This window comes from Athene cunicularia, assembly GCF_003259725.1.
Source record: "Athene cunicularia isolate RWA chromosome 1 unlocalized genomic scaffold, athCun1 chr1_part2, whole genome shotgun sequence".
NCBI classification, from domain to species: domain Eukaryota; kingdom Metazoa; phylum Chordata; class Aves; order Strigiformes; family Strigidae; genus Athene; species Athene cunicularia.
In genome coordinates this window covers 75,877,676-75,899,213 of record NW_020799092.1, presented here as the reverse complement: position 1 = coordinate 75,899,213, position 21,538 = coordinate 75,877,676, and the positions used below count along the sequence as shown (strand labels likewise).

Below are 21,538 nucleotides of genomic sequence, written 5' to 3'. Positions count from 1 at the left end.
CCCCTACCCTGCAGCCAATTCTGAGTGTATTTTCTCAGGATTTGTGCCCAGGTTAAGTAAACTCTCCACAGCAGCATTTGCCTTTGCAGGACCTCACTCTCGGGCAGTGGGATAAAAGGGGTGAATTCTTGGAGCAGCCTGGGGGTCCCGGAGGGAGAGATATCCCTCCAGGTGAGGTATTTTCCTGTGCAGATGGGAAAGCAAAACCAGCAGATGGGCAGTGCTGGGGGGAAAGCAGCAAAGCAAAAACCAGCAAACAGCCCCAGTACTGGCTGCTTTGATTTCCAGAAATGCAATTAACACCCGCCCTGATGCAACTCCGTGCTGGAGAGTGAATCAGCGGGAAAGAGCTGCTGTTCCCAAATGCAAAGTGTTGCCCCAAGCCCCATCCACCGCTTGCTTGAGTGATGCCTGTGGAGTCCAAGGAGTCACTGCAGAGCCAAGTCTGAGCATTGTTTTTAACTCAGTTATTTGATTTAATCTGAGCTGTGGAGTCAAACCTTGCTATGACTAATATTCTTAGCCCTATCCATATGTCTGTGGTATAACTGATGGGTCAGGGAATAGATGTGGACTCAAAAAAAAAAAAAAATGGGGTTTACCCCCTTTGTTTGGGGTTGGTTTAATCTGGGTGGCTCTACAAAAGCTGCTGTGAACATTGGAAAGTGAGGAGTGGATGTGGGATAGGCAGATGGCAGCAGCGAAACCCAGGGGGCTGCTGGCAGGTCTGCCTATGCCACTTAAACCACCACCAAACATCAGCCTCATGTGCACCTTCTGACAGTCAGCAGGTAGCACCGGGGACAGAGCAGTGAATCCAACCCAGTCTTACCAGTTTGGACAAAGACTATAGGCACTGGAATGGCTCTTGCTCATAGAATCATAGAATAGTTTGGGTTGGAAGGGACCTTTAAAGGTCAGCTAGTCCAACCCTCCTGCAATGAGCAGGGACATCTCCAACTAGATCAGGTTTCTCAGAGTCACATCCAACCTGGCCTTGAATATTTTCAGGGATGGGGCATCTACCACCTCTCTTGGCACCCTGTTTCAGTGTTTCATCACCTTCATTGTAAAGAATTTCATCCTTGTATCTTCATTGTAAAGAATTTCTTCCTTGTATCACCTTGTGTCATGCCCAAGGTGATCTTGATGGTGCATGACACTGGCAGGTCAGGGTGGTTCTGCACAGCTGGTGGTGCTGCCTTGCACTGCACCCCCGGCATCCCACCTAAGGGGACCATTGCATGGCTGGGATGGGCAGGGGACTCCCCACTGCCAGGAGACCCCTGCAATGCTCACGGCCTGGAGTCCAAATATCCTTGTTGAATGAGTTGACTGCTATTAGAAGCGAAGATAATATTTTAGAGGTGATCTCCTTGAACAGGCAATGATATTCCAGCGAGTTACAGACCGAGAAGGCAGAGTTCAGGGTAGAAAATTGCTTTTAAGTTCAGCCATTTAAGATATCAGCATTAGTTTTGCTTCTAAAACTTCCTGAGTGTGAGCAAGAATCACCTCACCCACCCACACTTACTAAATATTTAGTCATTTTTAACAAGTTAAACAAAGCCCTTTGATTGGATTTATGCTAATGGCTCCTCCGTAGGCATTTCTGATTCATTTACATTTCATTTTAAAATTGCCTGTGTACATTGCTGATTCTCACCAACACCATTAGCAGATAAAAGGAACAAGTAACGGGTCACAGACGCCACAAGATGGCAATAGTTGAAGAGCAATTTGTTTCTGAAGGAAGAGATCTGGGGTTCGCCAGCAAACCGCCTCTGGAAGGGCACCGCGCTGCCTGTGCATTAACCTTCGCACTTGCAGAGGGGTTTGTGTTGGACAAAAGCAAAGGAGTTTGTGTGTAGGGTGCGTGGGTTCATCTTCTCCCTTCAGAGACAGGGATGGAGGAGGACAGAGAAGATGTGAGAGTTGCTCAAGGTCAGCCCAGCAGTGTCCTGCCTCCCAGTTTCACAAAGCAAAATTTGCAGCGTTAAAAATAGGCGGTTTGTCCAGCCGGAGATGGAGCCTCTGAGTCCTGGTCATGGGTGCAAAGGTTGGGTTTGCCTGGATCTGACCCTCCTGGGCAGGTTGCGGCCAGGCGTGTCGCTGCCCCAACATCCTGAATGTGTCTACCAACACCTGATTTGTGGGGTCAGGAGAAAAGGTCTCAGCCCCACAGCACCCCTAGACCCAACATGGAGGAGGTTGCAGTAGATAAGAGTGTCTCTGACTTAATGGCAGGGCTAAGACCCGGTTGCTCTTCGAACAATGTTAGATCCTATGTGACCTATAAACTGCAGTGATGGGGTTCAGGGCTTCTGGAAGGCCTTTGATACGGTCACCTGCTAACACTTGTGCCTCTAAATTGGAGAGATATGGGTTTGATGGATGGACTGTTAGATGGATAAGGAATTGACTGGATAGCCATGTCCAGAGTTGCAGTCAACATTTCAACATTCAAGTGTAAACCAGTAATGAGTGGTGTCCCTCAAGGCTTCATACCGGGACCAGAGCTACTTAATATCTTCATCAATGACATAGTGCCATGGTTTAACCCGGCAGGCAGCTAAACACCACACAGCTGTTTACACACACACCCCCCTGCAGTGGAATGGAAGAAAGAATCAGAAAAAAAGTAAAATTCGTGGGTTGAGATAAAGACAGTTTAATAGGACAGAAAAGGAAGGGGATAAATAAATAGATCATTCAATAAAAAATTAAGCAATGATGATGATGATAATTATGATAATAGACTTATAATAATATACAAAACAAGTGATGCACGATGCAATTACTCACTATCCACATACCAATGCCCAGCCAGTTCCCAAGCTGTGGCCCCTGGCCAGATTTCCTCCTAGTTTCTTTCCAGAAGGGGCTGTTGGGCGTTGGAATGGGCTGCCCAGGGAGGTGGTGGAGTCCCCATCCCTGGAGGGGTTAAAGAGTCGGGTCGATTTAGAGCATAGAGCATCGATTTAGAGCGATTTAGGCATGCTGTAGGTGGGAACTGTGCTAGGAGAACGGTTGGACTAGATGATCTCCAGGGTCCTTTCCAACCTAGATGATTCTGTGATTCTGAGTCCTTGACTTAGTGTAAACACTGCTCAGCAGCAACTAAAGCATCAGTGTGTTATTAACATTATTGTCATCCTAAACCCAAAACACAGCACCATACCAGCTACTAGGAAGAGAATTAACTTTATTCCAGCCAGGACAATATCTACCAATTCTATATCATTTACACCATGCCCAGGTTCCACACTTTCCAAGACATGCCAATTCATCGCCACTACCTTTCCTGTCTTTTGCAATATACACACAGATATCATTCCTTCAGTCTATGGGGCATCCCTCTAAAATGTTCATTGACTTAATTTAGTCCATAACTTTGGGTTCCATCTGTTATAGGAGTCCTTCAGGGCAGGAGACATTGTGTGTGGTGTTGGATTGTTGTATGCTGAAACCAGTTCTGGTTCCATCACCACTGTGCTTGTCCAGTTCTATCATTACTGCACTTTGCCTGGTTTTGTCAAAATTAATTCTTTATTAATCCGGGCAATTTTTACTTTAATACCATAGATATGGCATATAGCAACCATAGCAGTGATGACGTACAGTATTATATAGCAATTAACATAATAGAATTCCGGTCATTGGCTATTCTCACCCAGCATCAAATCCCCTTGAGGTACACATCAGACTTCCCCATCCTTCCACATCACCCACCAAGTGCACCCAGGTCCTTGAACAAAAGCAGTCCCATGGATGGGTTTGCCTTTGCCTGAGGCAGGAATGACCCAAACCATCTTCCCCAGCATACGTTTTATTTGCGCTGCAGGGACTTTATCTGCTTCTATAGTGCGTAGAAGTTTTGACTGGGCAGGGCCAGCCTGATTGGCAGATCCCCTAGTGTTGACTAACCATGTGGCTTTTTTTAAATGTGTAGCCCAATTTTTAAATGTCCCAGCACCTGTTGCTCTGAGTGTAGTCTTTAACAGTCCATTGTATTGTTCAATTTTCCCAGAGGCTAGTGCGTGACAGGGGATGTGGTATACCCACCCAATACCACGCTCTTTGGCCCAGGTGTCTAGGAGGTTGTTTTGGAAATGAGTCCCGTTGTCTGACTCAATTCTTTCTGGGGTGACATGTCACCATAAGACTCATTTTTCAAGGCCCAGGATAGTGTTCCAGGTGGTGGCATGGGGCATGGGATACGTTTCCAGCCATCCAGTCATTACTTCCACCGTTGTAAGCACATGACACTTGCCTTGGAGGGTTTGTGGGAGTGTGATATATAGTCAGTCTGCCAGGCCTCCCTATATTTATATTTCAGACATCATTCTCCATACCTGAGAGGCTTTAACTGCTTGGCTTGTTTGATTGCAGCACATATTTCACATTCATGGGTAACCTGCGCAATAGTGTGCATGATCAAGTCCACCCTTTCATCATGAGCCCATCTATATGTTGTGTCTCTTCTTTGATGGCCTGAGGTGTCATGGGACCATTGGGCTGAGCCAATTCAATCTTAGCAGCCTGATCCACCTGATGGTTGTTTTGATGTTCTTCAGTGACCCAACTCTTGGGTACATGAGCATCTATGTGATGTCTTTTATGACCAGGTTCTCTACCCAAGCAGCAATATTTTGCCATAATTCAGCAACCCAGATGGGTTTGCCTCTGCGCTGCCAGTTGGTCTGCTTCCATGGCTATAGCCACCCTCACAGGGCATTTGCCACCATCCATGAGCCAGTATAAAGTACTGGCTGTTTTTCTTGTTCAGTAATATCTAAAGCCAGCTGGATAGCTTTCAGCTCTGCAAACTGACTCGTTTCACCTTGGCCTTCAGCAGTTTCTGTGACTTGCTGTGAAGGACTCCACACAGCAGCTTTCTACTATCCATATTTTCCTACAGTACAACAGGACCCATCAGTGAAAAAAGCATATTGCTTCTCATTTTCTGGTAGTTTATTGTGCAGTGGGGCCTCTTCAGGACACGGCTCCTTCTCCTCTGGCAATATTCTGAAATCTTTGCCTTGTGTCCAGTCCATGGTCACTTCCAAGATTCCTGGATGTCCTGGTTTCAGCTGGGATAGAGCTAATATTTTTTACCTTCTTGAAAGCTAGAATAGTGCTGTGTTTTGGATTCAGTATGGGATTTGGTATGAGAATAATGTTGATAATGTACTGATGTTTACAGTTGTTCCTAAGAAATGAAGGACCTCTCAGGTCTTGCTAGTGCGCAGGTGCACAAGAAGCTGGGGGGAGCACAGCAGGAGCAACAGACCCAAATTGGCCAATGGAATATTCCATATCATATAGCAGCATGCTCAGTACATAAGTGAGGGCTGGTTGTGAAGCTCACTCTCACTTCCAGGATGGTGGTTTCAGGATTCTCTCTTTCCTGGGATCACTGGCCAGGAATGGGCTGGGCATTGGTCAGCAGGTGATGAGCAATTGCATTGTGCATTAATTGTTTGTATTTTCTATTATTATTAAAATTGTTATTTAAATTCTATTTTATTTCAATTATTAGATTGTTTTTATCTCAACCGATGAGTCTCCTTACCTTTACCCCTCCAATTCTTTCCCCCACCCACTGGGATGTGGGTGACCGAGCGTCTGTCTGGTGTTTGCTGACTGGGTTTAAACCATGACATGGAACAACCGGGGTTTCCTACTCAAGCCCGTTGTGTGACCAGTGTGACCCACTTACTCCACGCGGCATCAGTTTCATGGTGTGTAGAGGGGACCATCCCTTTGAACATCCAGCCCAGCACTGGCAGGTGCAGCTCAAACTCTTTCATATGCTGCCAATATTTTTTTTTCAGTTGGAGTACAGCAGGCTTCAGATTCTCTATACTCCCGACTCCAAAGCCCCAGGGGCTAACCTTGAGCCTCCCCTGGTGCTCTCTGCCAGAGACTCCAGGTAGGGCCATTCTCCCTGGCTGCAGAGTAGAACACATTTTTAACATCCTGTCTTGCCCAGACTGGCCCAAGAGCTACTGCATGAACAATCTTCTGTTTAATTTGTTCAAAGTTTTGTCATTGTTCAGTGCCCCATTTGAAATTGTTCTTTTTCTGGGTCACTTGATAGAGAGGGCTTACAACTGGACTGTAATTTGGAATATGCATTCTTCAAAAACCCACAACACCTAAAAAACCTTGTGTTTCCTTTCTGCTAGTTGGTGGAGACGTAGCTGTTATTTTATTGATTACATACATTGGGATCTGAAGAGGTCCATATTGGGATTTTACTCCTAAAAACTGGATCTCCTGTGCAGGTCCCTCGACCTTACTTTGTTCAATGGCAAAACCAGCTTTCAGAAGGATTCAGACTATTTACTTCTCTTACTCAAAAACTTCTGTGGTGTTGTCCGACATGATGATGTCATGAACGTACTGCAGGTGTTCCAGAGCTTCACCCTGTGGCAGTGCAGTCTGAATCAGTCCAGCAAATGGTGGGGCTGTGTTTCCACCCCTAGGGCAGTCGATTCCAGGTGTACCGGACATCCCTCCAAGTGAAAGCAAATTGTGGCCTACATTCTGCTGCCAAAGGGATTGAAAAAAACACATTAGCGATATCAGTTGTGATGTACCACTCGACTGCCTTTGATGCCAGTTCGTACTGAATCTCTAGCATGTAACACATAGACAGTGGCTTCTAGTGCATGCTCAGAAAGTTTGCAGATGACACCAAGTTGAGTGGTTCAGTTGATTTACTAGAGGGAAGGGATGCCATCCAGACGGACCTTGGCAGCTGAGGGACTGGACCCATGTGAATGTCATGAGGTACAACGAGGCCAAGTGCAATGTCCTGAACCTGGGTGAGGACAACCCCCAGTGTCAGTACAGGCTGGGGGATGGGGGGGTTGAGAGCAGCCCTGCTGAGAAGGACTTGGGGCTATTTGTGGATGAAAACCTGGACATGAGCCAGCACTGTGCACTCGCAGCCCAGAAAGTCAACCATGTCCTTGGACTGCATCAAGAGAAGTGTGGCCAGCAGGTCAAGGGAGCGGATCCTCCCCCTCTACTCCACTCTGGTGAGACCCCTCCTGCAGTGCTGTGTCCAGCTCTGGGGTCACCAGTAAAGAAAGACGTGGACCTGTTGGAGTGGGTCCAGAGGAGGCCACAAAAGTGATCAGTCTGTAACACCTCTCCTGTGAACACAGGCTGAGAGAGTTGGGGTTGTTCAGCCTGGAGAGGAGAAAGCTTCAGGGACCACTTATTGAGGCCTTTAAATATATAATAAGGTCTTACAAGGAAAACAGAGAGACTTTTTACTGAGGCCTGTAATGACAGAACAAGGGGCAATTGTTTTAAACTGAGAGAGGATAGGTATAGATTGGGCATAAGGAAGAAATTCTTTACTGTGAGGGGGGTGAGGCCCTGGCACATGTTGCCCAGAGAAGCTGTGGCTGCCCCCTCCCTGGAAGGGTTCAAGGCCAGGTTGGACACGGATTTGGGCAACCTGGGCTGGTGGGAGGATGTATTGTGTTTGCATGGCAAGATTTTGGTAGCGCAGGGACAGGGGGGAAGCAGGCTACAGGGGTGGTTTCTGTGAGAATCTGCTAGAGGCTTCCCCCATGTCCAACAGAGCCAGTGCCAGCCGGCTGCAAGATGGACCCACCACTGGGCAAGGACGAGCCCATCGGTGACGTGGGATAACGTATTTAAGAAGGGGAAAAAGTTACTGTGCAGCAGCAACTGCATCTGGAGAGAGGAGTGAGAACATGTGAGCGAAACAACGCTGCAGCCCCCGGGTGAGTGAAGCAGGAGGGCAGGAGGTGCTCCAGGCCCGGAGCAGAGGTTCCCCCCAGCCCGTGGGCAGCCCGTGGGGAGGCAGCTGTGCCCTGCGCCCAGGGAGGGGAACGGAGGAGCAGATCTCCACCTGCAGCCCGGGGAGGGCCCCACGCTGGGGCAGGGGGTGCCCCAAGGAGGCTGTGGCTGTGGGAAGCCCACGCTGGAGCAGGCTCCTGGCAGCACCTGTGGCCCCGTGGGGAGAGGAGCCCACGCCGGAGCAGGTTTCTGGCAGGACTTGTGACCCCGCGGGGGACCCACGCTGGAGCAGGCTGTGCCCGAAGGGCTGCACCCCTGGGAGGGACCCACGCTGGGGCAGTGCGTGAAGAGCTGCAGCCCCCGGGAAGGACTCACGTTGGAGAAGTTCATGGAGGGCTGTCTGCTGTGGGGGGGACCCCACGCTGGGGCAGGGCAGAGTGTGAGGAGTCCTCCCCTGAGGAGGAAGGAGCGGCAGAGACAGCACATGGTGAACTGACCACAGCCCCCATTCCCCTTCTCCCTGTACTGCTGGTAGAGAGGAGGCAGAGAAAATCGGGAGTAAAGCTGAGCCCAGGAAGAAGGGAGAAGTGGGGGGAAGGCGTTCTAAGACTTATTTCTTATTTCTCATTAGCCTACTCTGATTTGATTCAATAAATTAGGCTAATGCCCCCCCAATCGAGTCTGTTTTGCCTGTGATGGTAATTGCTGAGTGATCTCTCTCTCCTTATCTTGACTCATGAGCCTTTTGTTGTATTTTCTCTGCCCTGTCCAGTTGAGGAGGGCAGTTATAGACCAGCTTTAGTGGGCACCTGGCATCCAGCCAGGGTCAACCCACCACAGTGGGACAGCAGATCTGCAGGTCTCCATCCTGCCCAAGCAGCTCCATCTCCCCCTGGGACAGAGCTAACCCGGCACTGCTGAGCAGCAAAACTGCAGGCTGAGACCTCAGCAACGTCCTCCTCCAAGTGAAGTCCCTCTCCAGATGAAGCCCTCACATTCCCTTGTTTGAGCTTGTTTGATTTTCTGCCTAGCATTAAAAGAAGTGCAAAAGTTTGACTCAGAGCAGGAAGAGCGTAACCTTGGCCATGAACCTGGGCTTCCTACCTGAACAGCAACAAGTGGAGTTACCAGAAGGTCTCCAAGAGCAGTCCCCACCTATAAGAGATTTATTCTGGAGAAAGCATCCACTTCTATTCATTAAAGTGAATGCTGGCTTGCACAGAAAGCCCCGCAGCCTGCGATGAGGTGTGTGGCTGCAGCGTCCCTGGGTTGGCAGCACCTCCTGCTCCTGCCTGCAGCTCCTCTGGAGGACAGGGGTGACACGGACTGGGCAAGCAGAAGGTGTCCATCATCTTCACTACAGGTCCATCACACCTGCAGGTCCAGCTTCAGCCTGGGCTTTTCCCTGCCACCCCAAAAGGATGTCCTATCTGCTGCAGGGAGGGATGGGGAAAGGGAGAACGTTGCCACAGAGCAGGAGGTAGAAATAAAACCCATGGGAGAAGTGAGACAGCTTGGGGAAGGAGGAGGTCCTCACTGCCTGGACCTGGCCACGGGCTGGATGGAGACCCCAGGGATACCACCCCACTGGGGTGGGTGCTGGGAGCCTGCACGTGGGTGACCTGTGGCTGAGGCAGCAGTCTCTGCTGCTCTAAGGCTTTCCCAAGGGGGCATTAAATGAGAGATGGGTGCTGATCCATCATGCTCAGTGAAGGGGAGCAAAGGACCCATGCAGGAGCTCATTGCTGTAATAAATGTTAAATGCAAAATCTATGTTAATGCACTGGGGTTTGGCTCACTTCATGCTCTCCAGGTGATGAAGCTTTGAAGGTGATGTCCTGACAAGCAGAGAAGCCAGGAAATGGAGGCGGTCTCGCAGCAGCACCCAAATCTCCATCTCTGTGGGAGTGCTCGCTCCCTGGGGACCGGCAGCACCTGGGTGTTCAGGGCAGCTGGGGGCTGCTCACCAGCCTCTGCCTGTGTTTTAGTCCTGGGGCAAGAAGCGAAGGGCAGTGGCATCCCCAAGTAGGGCGTCTCTCCACAGTATCAGATCACCTGTGGTAGCTTGGACCAGAGGGACAGAATGACGAATGTCATCAGGTGTCACTGACGCTGTCCTGTTGCCCATCCAGACTATGGTGATTGGGCAAATTTTATGCAGGCAAAGGGTGTTTCTAACCCCAAGGCAAATCCCATTCCCTGCAGGGTGTCCAGCCCAGCCTGGGTGCCTTTGGCTCTCCCCACAGCATCAGCCTAGTAGGGTGCTGATGGAGGGGTAGGAAGCAGATGTCCCACTGGCGCTGCCAGCATCAAGCTGTATGCTCCAGGGAGCTGGAGGACTCAGGGCTTTGTGGACCAAGCCATCACCATTGAAAAAGTCAAGAAAATCAAGGGTGGCTGGTTTCACCATTCTGACCAGCCAAAAATCAGGCCAGATGCTGTGGGCAGGATCCACCACTGCTGCGCTGCAGCATCAGGAGGTAGAGATGTGTCAGTGGGGAGAGTTGGGGTCTGAGTGCGCACGCAGGAGCTCAGGGAAAGGGAAATCAGAAGGGAGCAGAGGCCCAGCTAAGTGCATAGCAGTTTACACACATCCCCTGTGCCGCGATGGATGGAGACATGAGATACAGTCAGTGAATCCTGAAATCTCTCGGGATTAAATGATTACATTAATCTTTGCTTTCTCTAAGCTGTGGTAACAGCAATAGCCACATGCTGGTTCCAGTCCAGATCCCTCTGTGCTAACTTCACGGTGACTTGTTGGGGAGCTGACATGGGCTCACAGTGTCCTGACATGCCAATGTCCCCCTTGTCCTCCTCCAGCCCACACTCGCTTTCACCTGGTGCCACCGGGGAGTACTGGGCATGAGGCAAAAGTGGAGCAGGATGTTGCAACATTCCCTGTTGCTGCCAATGAGGTTTTTTTAAAAGTCTCACAGACTGATTTCCTTTGCTGGAGTGCAGGATCACCTCCCAGTGTGTGCACGTGCTGTCTATACGATGGTTTGCTGAACCACCTCTGGGCAGGGGATGTCCCTGAGGCCACACGAGTGTCAGTTGATGGCAGAACTATGTGAGTTGACTTTTTCCATCCACCCTGACCTGCCCAGGCATCATCTGAAGATGACAATTCTCCTGGGTGTTCCTCGTGATGGACATGACCAGGGGACATCCCTGGCCATGGTGGTGGTTGCCACCCCAAGCTGGGCCTATGGCCAGGCTCCAGCAGGAGCCATGGGCCACCATAGTTGTTCCACCCATGATGGCTCTTGCTGGGCAGAGGTAGATGAAGGTCTTCAGCCCATGCCAGTTGGTAGCATCAGGGGCAACTGCAGTGTTGTGAAACTTTAACACAAAGTTATGTTGGGATGAGTTTCATGGGAGAGCAACCATCAGTGGACCATTTATCCTCCCAGACCTTCAGAAAAGATAATGGAACAGTTTGGCAATTTATGGGCTAAAGGTCCAGCTAATTGTGTGCTATCTGCCACAGCAGCTTGTAATCCTTGACAAAGGTCCCACAGGGCAAGGGTGAGCCAAAGCAGTTCCTTCCTGGCCTTGGCCCAGTGTTTCCAGCCATGGGGCTTTGCTTGACCCCTGCAGCCACTCTTGATGTCTGAATTTCCTCTCTGAAGGATGCTATTGCTATTTGGCTGTTACCTCCCTTGCTTGGCTGTGGTGAGGTCTTCCAGGGCTGGAGAGTCACAAGGTCAGCTCGAGGTGGGCTTAGACACCCTGTGGGGACTCCTCCTGAGGGCAGTTTTGGAGCAAAACAGCTCATCTGAAGGCAGCTGCTGGAAGGGTCAGATGGATGCTGTGTAGTGTGAGTCTGGTGCCTGCAGCTGCCCGAGGGAGCGAGAGGAGTGAAGGGGATAATGTGGGTCATGAAACGCAGCCTCTTCTCCTCTTACCACCATCCCTCTGGTCAACAGTTACTTGCAATTACAAGCCAGAATTATGCCCTTGTTCCTAATTAGCTGCTTTGCTCATCCTGATTCCTTTATACCTCTGAGGATCTGAGTGGAGGGAGGAGCCAGTGCAGAAACACAAGGGGTGTGTCTCCCTGATTTCCAAATTCCCCAAGTATTAGCTATTTTCTGCCCCTGTTAGCAGTCAGGCATAACGACATATGCATGGAGGGGAGGGGAAAAGCTGATGGAATTATTTCTTTTTTTTTTAAAGCCCAGAATCAATGTTTACACACTGGAGCTAAATTATTTATACACATAATGTTATAGGTTTCACATCAGTGGCTTTTATTAGCATTCAGCGGATGAGAAATCATACCTGACCTACTTGTACAAACCCCTCTCGTACCTCTCTGAGATGAGTGTGTGGTGGGAAGGGGTGAAGGTGCTCACCCCAGCCCAGCTGTGGGGATGCTTTAGCAGTGGGAGAGCCAGTGGAGGGAGAAGGGATGTCTCAGCACCTTCTACAAGACATTTTGCTACTTTGGATTTTGGGGAGAACATGCACAAGGGGGTTATTTTTGAAAAATCTTGCAAAATCCTGTCTACATCTGTCTCTCTAGGAGGATGTGGCCCCACGGATTTTTCCCAGGACTGTGCCCCCTCCCCTCCCCAGCGAAGGATAAATGTGCTTCCCCACAAGGCATCACAACCTCTGCAAAGGATAGGTTTTGGGGGGATAAGGAGGGGTGGCTGCACCCAGACCACCCAACCCCAAACCACTCTGATGTGATGGCATGTGTTCCCCCCGAAAGACTCAGCCAGCCATTTCTAAACCAACATGTCACAGGCACTTGAGATGACTTTCTTCTTGTCTCGCAATTAATGCATTTTTTATAAAGCCCAGGCTCCAGTTTCCTTTCATGTTACCAGGAGGATATCCTTTCTCCTCTCAAGCTTCGGAAGGATTTTTTTCACCCAAAGTATTAATCTCTAGTGTCCTGTACACAAGACAGAGGGATGCACTGGCCAAACGGCCCGGGAAAGGTGCTGGAGCTCGGCTGGAGCCCCTGCGTGGATGCTGGCAATGGCGCTTGCTCCATCCCGAGGCTGTTTCAACAGGTGAAACTGCAGCCTTGCAGACTTGCTGGTGGCTTTGCAGCACAGATGAAATTTGGTGCCTTGGGGATCCTGTCACACAGCAACATTTCTCACTTTTAATTGTCTCTTAAAGACAGGCCAGTTAATGTTACAAGTAAGTGTATTAACCTGCCCCCTGTCTAAAAAAAACAAGCTAAACAACACTTTGGGGCCTGACTTATAGCACAGAGCAGGTGAGTGAAATACTTGTTTATCAAAGGATGGATTTGTTCCATCAAGCTAGAAGATTCCTAATTGTGTGAGTGATGAGTTGCATTCAGATCTGAAGCCAATTCATGGGTGGTGGAGGGCAAGGGCAATTGCTGTTCACCTTGTCAGGCTGGAGAGTGGACTCATGTGAATGTCATGAGGTTCAGCAAGGCCAAGTGCAAGGTCCTGAACCTGGGTCAGGGCAACCCCCAGTGTCAATATAGGCTGGGGGATGAAGGGGTTGAGAGCAGCCCTGCTGAGAAGGACTTGGGGCTATTGGTAGATGAAAACCTGGACGTGAGCCAGCACTGTGCTCTCACAGCCCGGAAAGCCAACTGTATCCTGAGCTGCATCAAGAGAAGTGTGACCTGCAGGTCGAGGGAGGTGACTCTGCCCCTCTACTCCACTCTGGTGAGACCCCCCTGCAGCGCTGTGTCCAGCTCTGGGGGCAGCAGTACAGGGAACACAGGGACCTGTTGGAGTGGGTCCAGAGGAGACCACGAAGATGATCAGAGGGCTGGAACACCTCCGCTGTGAAGAAAAGCTGAGAGAGTTGGGGTTGCTCAGCCTGGAGAAGAGAAGGCCCCAGGGAGACCTTATAGTGGCCTTTCAATACTTAAAGGGGGCTTATAAGGATGACGGAGACAAACATTTTACCAGGGTCTGTAGTGACAAGACAAGGGGCAGCAGTTTTAAACAGAGAGGGTAGGTTTAGACTGGACATCAGGAAAAAAGTTTTTACAAAAATGAGGGTGGCGAGACACTGGCAGAGGCTGCCCAGAGAAGCTGTGGCTGCCCCCTCCCTGGAAGGGTTCAAAGCCAGGTTGGATGGGGCTTTGGGCAACTTGGGTTAGTGGAAGGTGTCCCTGCCCCTGGCAGCAGGGTTAGAACTAGATGACTTTAAAAGGTCCCTTCCAACCCAAACCCTTCTGTGATCTATGATTTAGTTGCTCCTTCAGTGCTCCCCAATGGAGAGGGACCGTGCTGACTCACAGCATGTCACACGGATGCAGGACGTGCACCAGGCTGCAGCTGATCTGTGCTGACCGAAGCGTAAAGGAAACTCTCACTGGACTTTTTACCAGCAATTTATCCCTAGTGCTCCTTATATAAAGCAGAAAAGGTGTGGTGAGCCGCTTTGTCACTTCACTGGCTCCTTGTAATTGATGGAAGATTAGCAGGAACATGTTTTTGCAGGAAATATTTTCTAAGGCTAAACAACATTTGACGAGGGTGTGATAATAAATTACCAAGCATATATCTTTGCAACTACTTCAAATTATGAGTATTGGTTTGTCCTTCCTATGTGTTGTTTCCATAGAAGCAGAGCTTAACCTTTTAAGTGCAGATTATAAAGGCACCTAATTCAATTAAAATTAGACTTCAAGCATATCAGCACTTAATACTCAAGGGTTATTATGCTATTGGATATAGACGTCGTCGTGATTGGCAGGCAGCATGGTTTCTGTCTAAGCCAGCTGGAAAAATAGTTTTATGGTGGTAAATAATTTTATGGTGGTAACTTTTAGGGTTTTCCTACACATTTCCCCACGTAGTCCACTAATTGCTAGGTAATTCCTCTGAAATACGGGAATCCAGCACAGAACACAGGAACACACATGCAATTAAAGTTATTTATTGTAGGTTGTCTTTTCTGAACTGACAAAGAGGGTTTCCCAGAGATCGATAACACAACACAATGTTATACACCATTTCACAACTAGTCCCTTGTCGCTTTATTAAGAACATAGTAATTTAAAAATATCTAAATATTTACATATTAATAAAACATATATACAGAAGATTGAGACATTTTTACCTAAATATGGAATGATTTTTTATTTTCTTCTCTCTAATAAACCCTATAAAAAGATTTCTGAAGAAAGTCTGAACAGTAGTCACAGTAAGTAAACACAAATGCAATCTTCCAAATTTACAAAACGCTGATTCCATTGCTGAAGGGTTACGATACGGACACAACAGGCCGGTGCTCCCTGCCCAGTGCAGGCAACTCCAAGCCACAAGGGAAGGAAAGACTCAAATTTTAAGGTTTGCAGTGCATATTCGATCTATTCCACAGTTTCAAAGAGAACAGGGTCATTCCTAAAAGTCCACAGGAGGTGGGTGGGGAAGGGCTGGGAGCCCGGTTTCTCAGGTGCCAGGAGAGCAAAATGCTCCCATTGGCTTCAGTTACTTGTGAATGTTCAGCAACATCTGAGAAACAGGCTTTAGGATTGTTAAAAAAAGAGATTAAATATTTTAAAAACCATCCCACTCTGTAATAGCACTTCTGTTGAGACACTCAAAGGCCAAATAGTTTCCCCAAAAAAAAGATGCACCTAAATATACACAGAGAAAGGAAACACAATGGTAAAGGCTCTAGCAAGCTCTTCCTTGAATTTCAGGAAACACACTCAGACTACCTGGCGATTGATAGATGTTTCAGGGTAAGACCTTCTAGACTTTTTCCCGACATTTTTAAAGTGAATTTAGTGCTGATGAAAAAGGTGCAGAAGTGAAGGTTTGCATGGAGGGCTGCATATGATTTTACCTTAGCCCTGATCTGAAAGGACTGACCCTTTCAGTGTCTAAGAGGGTAGTGCAATTTCTTGATCGATTCACTCATCTGAACTGCTGAGATATCAATAGAGTGCCAGTCAAAAGGTGACTTTTTTTTTTTTTAAATAGGTGAATATTGTTGCCAAGGGCAGTGGTTGAAAAATCACAGCGTGCAGACCCTCTTCCTGGAAAGCAGCAAACTAATATGTTTTGAGATTGAAGTGGTAGGGCAACACGGGGGGTGAAAAGTGAAGGGAGAACGACCACCTCCAGCAATCTGCACTTCAAAGATGCTTGAGAGCCATCCTAGGACCATGTAGGGGAAATTGTTTGAGGAATAGCTTCTCCTTGTTGTAGTTAGGAAACCAGGCACTGCTGGGAGGAATCCTGCTTTATTTCTTGCTAAATCCAGCGAGGACTTTTTAATCACAGCTGCGTATGACTGGTCATTGGTACCAAGGCAGCCAGGAAAGGAAAAATGGGTCTGCAGAAGCAAAGAGCTTCGCTGGGTCAAATGCTTATCGAGCCCCTGGGGTTCATGATGGAGAGAGATGCCACCCTGGTCCCTGGGGACAGGAGGAGTCACCCAGCTGTGTATATTCACCTCTGCGTGGCTTAAGACAAAACACTGCTGGCAAGCATACAATCACGTGGAAAAATACAATCATGGAGGAAAAACAAAGGCAAGAGAAAGTCTTCAGAGTGGATACACCACTAATTAAATAATGCATTGGATATGGAGGGAAATCATCTTTAATTAAGATGAAGAACAGTGAAGCAATCTGGTGGTTTCGTTATTTGATGTTACACGGAAAACGTATGAAACAACACAAACTTGAAGGGAAAATGGTATGGATGTCCATGTCTTTTGGTAAGCTGAAGTTCTCTCGTTGATCTTCCGGAAACGTTATTCAAAGGACAGGATGTTTCTACCTGCTAAGAACACTGATTCAGGATGTGAAATTCAAGCTGAAAAATCTGGGTTTGTGTCTATCAGATGATCCGTTGTCGTGTCAAAAAGGTTACCTGAAGGAAGAAAGAGTTTGAAGAAATCAGTTCAAAAATATAAAAATTTAAGAAATCAGTAATTTGAAAAAAAAAAAAATTATGGAAATTGCATATATGAGTTCTAACTTTAATTTGTGATGGGGCTGAACTGCTGGTATGTGCGCAGACAGCAGTTACTGAATTCCATTTAGAGTAGAGCTCAATCGGCTAAAGAAAAGCAAATTAAATAGATTTTTTTTTGAATACAGAATTTGCCAGCAAAGTTTTTCACACAACACACAGCGCACCCCACTTCAGATGTAAAGCGCTGCATTAGATTTCGGCACAAACTGCACTGTGATGCTCACCCCTTTGAAGTGATGGTTCTGAAGAAGTGAAAAAAGCACCACATGAATTTTAAACCTAGAGTATGTACTTTGGGATCTTCTTTGGAAAAAAAAAAAAGAAAACATCACCCCACAGCAGTCTAAATGCATATGGGAGAATACATATATATATATATATATATATAAGAGGTGCATGGTATGATTATATCCCATCTTTTTTAAAGCACTTTAAGAATGTGCTTTTTCTAAACAGAACAATGAAAGATGGACAGAAGAATTACAATGAGAGCACTAAGAACACAGGGCAAATAGGAGACAGACATCAATCAGCTTGGGAGGCAAATACAACCCAATGAAAAGGGAAGACTCATACAATCATGCACTGAAAGGATAAAGATTTATATTACAATAAAGGATTTATATTTAAGGTTTCGAAAAGGTTTTTTTTTAAAGTTTCGTATTCTTGATATTGTATTTCAAGAGAAAAGGAGACAACCTATATAGAATTGGATCGTTGCTGTTTTCTTATCATCTGTTTCTTTAACAAGAGATTGCTCTCATCTTTTCACAAAGCTGTATCACCCCTGGACCCGAGGATTGGGATGTTAGTGTTTCAGTTTCTTTTAGGGATATCAAAATTCTTTCTCATCTTGAAATTAACCCCAGTGTGGAGAAACTACACAAACTGTCAGCACAGCTGTGGACCAAAGCCTGGGTACAAAAAGGGCTCTCTCATGCTCCTGGGATGCATGTATCTTTCAAATCCACTTTTCAAGATGAGGATTCAAGAAAAGGGTGTTGCAGCTGTCTTACATTTGTTTCCACATGCAGAACATGCCTTCTTTTTTTTTTTTTTTCTAAACACAAAGTCCAGATGCTTTATGTAAATTGTAGACCAAAATAAGATAAGCCTTTTTGCAATTCCAACTTATATAGAAAGACTCCAAAAGCTGCCACATCTTCATCCTGATAAAGATCTACCTCACACCTTCCAGGTTCCTGTATCACTGAGAAACTAATCAGTCTTTCCACTTAATCCACAGTAATTACCCCTGGAGCTGTCTGATCTGTCTCAGCTCAGGTCTGGACACAGTCTTCAGCTTTTGGTAGGTACAAAAAGAAATTGGAACAGTGGAAGACCTGAACTTTGACAACATTTGTTAGAGACAAATCTTCTAGTATTTTCTTGAGATTTATCTGTCAATGCACCAAAGTTCGCAGCAAGTTTAACTGCCATAGTTCTTCCAATTTACTTTAAACACCCTTCAATCAACAGCTTTTAAAGCAAAGCCCTCTTAGTGTTGAGGGTGATTTTAAAATGGGAACATGATTTCTGCTCAGAAGTGCTAAAATATAATTGGGTAAAAATGCCTTCCTTAGTTTTATGAGGATGTACCAGCTCCATTTTTTTACAAGGCTTTTAAGTTCCGAAAGAGCGTTTTGAAAACAAAACATCCCCTTCTCTCCTCAAAGTCCAGGACTTTGCTAATTGTGGGCACAGAGGGAGCAGGTTCAAATCTCGCTGTAGACACCTACATCAATTACCCAGAGCCCAATCCTGCCGGCACCAAAGGAGAGGTGCCTGCAAACACGACCATAGATGATCTGACCTCCTCTCTGGAAGCAGCCCTCTTCCCACCAACGATGAAGAGAGCTGGGTGTCTCAAATGAAATGTCAGCCATACGCTGTGATCCAAAACCACATAGGTTGAGGCATTTTAGCACCGCTAGTCCACATATACCCAGATCTTGTTCATGATGTCACCAGTGTCACAGGCAGGAGTGACTGAGCAGGAAAGGCAGATTAAAGGCATCAGTTTTCCCGTTTTTTTGGCACCAAGACTTACATTGATTCAAATCATTCACTCTGGGTGCTTCTGCTCACAAGTTTGTTCAATTCTTGAAGCCAAGAGAGAAACCATCTGATGTCTGTCATAGCTAGCTTCCATACCCCACCTCTTCTCCCCATCCAGTCTCCTGCAAGACCCTGACTCAACCAATCCAATTCAGTCTGGTTTTATTCTACCGACACACCAGGTTAAGCACTGATCACAAAATCACAGAATCATTTAGGTTGGAAAAGACCCTTAAGATCATCAAGTCCAGCTGTTAACCTAACACTGCCAAGTCCACCACTAAACTATGTCCCTAAGCAGCACATCTACATGTCTTTTAAATACCTCCAGGGACGACTCAACCCCTTCCCTGGGCAGCCTGTTCCAGTGCTTGACAACCCTTTCAGTGAAGAAATTTTTCTTAATATCCAATCTAAACCTCCCCTGGCACAACTTGAGGCCATGAATTATCTGTTATTATCTGTCATCTGCAACCGAGGCCCATTGCGCCAGGCACTGTACAAACACACTGAGAGACTCTTCCCCAAAGATTCTTCAAGCTAAACAGAGAAGACAGCTGAATAAATTGTACAAAGGCTGCCTTTAAAGAACCTGTCAGTAACACCCCTTTATAAAATCAGCTGAACTAAGACAGGGAAAGACCTCTGGTTAAAGTTATATCCCACCTCTTTTGCTACACTTTTTGATAGAAAGCATCTGTATTGTGGCTCTCTAGCATAATTACTGTCATTATACTGTCTGTATATCACTTTAAATCATTTGCTTCCAAGAACAGTATGATATTACATGGGTACGGACTATGAAGAAGCACTTGCACACATATAATAATGGGTGTGAGTCAAATGCTTGGCTTACAGACTGTGAGCATCACCTCCCCCACCAACGCAAATTGCAGCATGGTTTATTTAGGCGTCCTTCCACAGATAGTATGGAGAGTATACATGGCAAACAAATATTTCAGTTCAAAAACTGCACGCATGGATGCTCGAAGGTGTACGAGGAAGCAGACCACAATGGTGATCTGCTGTGGAGTGGAAAGGGAGTCATCTTCTCTACAACAACCATCTCGGCACGCTCATTTCCATCAGTGACATACAACAAATTGCGACTCCAGAAACTGTGCTCAAAGAAAAGTGCAGCAATCCAATAATTCTGCTCCTTAATACGATTACCAGAGCAATGAAAAGCTAACACTACATTGCATTAGCAACCTTTATTAGGGTCCTCTTGCAATGGAATTGCTTCCCTCCCAGATAAAAGAAACGAACAGGATGTCGCTTGGAAAAGAACTTTCAATCCAGAGCTTCCTGCATCTATTATCACAACTGTACCCTGAAATATTATTCAGCGGCTGGCCAAGTAAGCAGCACGGCAGCTCACAGTCAGCGCGTGCTCCCAGCCCCCGCTGGGTCCATGCCAGAACTAGACTATAGCTGCTTGTCCTCCCAACTGCTTCGCTGGTCCTATTCCTTAGTAACTGCACGTGCTCCGACAGCCGGATTTCAATCGACAGTGCTCCACGGCTGGCAGCTGCTGCTCTGCCACACAGCAGCGGTGTGTGAAAGCTCTTTCTCCAGCCCTTAGGCAAGGGAGATTAGGAAGCCCTTGCACAGCAGACAGATGCTGTGATGGTACTAGTACTCCCCCATTCACCACATAGCCTCCAGGTACCGTGCCACGCACTCAGCAACCTGCTATCAGCCCTGTCCTGTTCTTCACAGCAATAGCATCGCTGATCTCCAACCACCCTTTGTTGTTACACCTCAGAAATATGATAAAAACGCACCATAATCCCTGATACTAGTTGTTTGCCCAAAATCTTCCCTCCTTTTAATTTGGCTCTGGGGATAACAGGCAGCACCTTGTTGAAATTACAGGGAAATGACTCTAATGCAGGGAAATGACCATCTCCCCAGACTCTGGCCCCACTGGATTTTCAGAGGATGGCAGCTCAGCTCCTATCATCAGGGCACCTAGTGATGGACTGACTCTTAACAAGAGGGTGCTTCAAATTTCAGTCTCAGCCTGTATGGATTTCAACACCATGTGCAACAGTGTGCAAAAATCTTATTTCCCAGTCCACACAACTGCACAGCTAAGCTGCTGTTTAGCAACTGTCAGGCTTCTAAGGCAGGGTGGCTGCACTTCAAGAAAAAGCAAACCAACACTTAACTAGCATATAAATATCTTTTCAATCCTTCTGTGAACCCAAGATATTATTGCTAATACTTTCAACAACTGAACAGATCCTACAGTAAAAATTGTTGTGTTTGTTCCTACCAATAACACTGTTAAGAATTCAGAAAAACTCCCAGAAATACCAGAGATGAGCACAAGTCTCTATCTGGCATAAAAAGGGTAACTTACTGGACTTATTAGCTTAGCTGCTACCGTGAACCTTGAGGTTTTATGAACATGAAATAGAGGGGGAAATTGTAAGATTCTGATGTATTTGTTTTTTAATACAGGCCATTCAGAACTTAAGATAGCTGGGTCCTGTGTGCAATTACCTGACTGTATATGGCACACCAGGATTATTGAAAACTGCTTCTGTGCCATAAATAAACAAACACACACATTGGAAGCTGATAAAAATTTTAATGCATTTTACCTGTTTGTAGTAGAGAAATGTCCGGCTTCTCATCACAGTCAGTTGCCTCTGCTGATTACAAATATAAACAAGAAATCTCATTACTTTTACTGAATACAGGAATGCGATTAAAAAGCTACATACTGTAGAGTGGTT

The 21,538-nt window shown here is 46.8% G+C and overlaps 1 protein-coding gene across 1 annotated transcript in view; it reads right to left on the bottom strand.

The window, feature by feature from the left end:
* Positions 1-14,663: 14,663 nt before the first annotated feature.
* Positions 14,664-21,538, bottom strand: part of BEND7 (BEN domain containing 7) — a 47,751-nt gene continuing 40,876 nt past the window's right edge. The window contains exons 9-10 of the mRNA XM_026868019.1: positions 21,404-21,454; positions 14,664-16,628 (exon numbers count right to left, since the gene is read on the bottom strand). Coding sequence (XP_026723820.1) covers positions 16,567-16,628; positions 21,404-21,454 — 113 coding nt within the window. The 3' untranslated portion in view covers positions 14,664-16,566. The remainder of the gene's footprint in view (positions 16,629-21,403; positions 21,455-21,538) is intronic.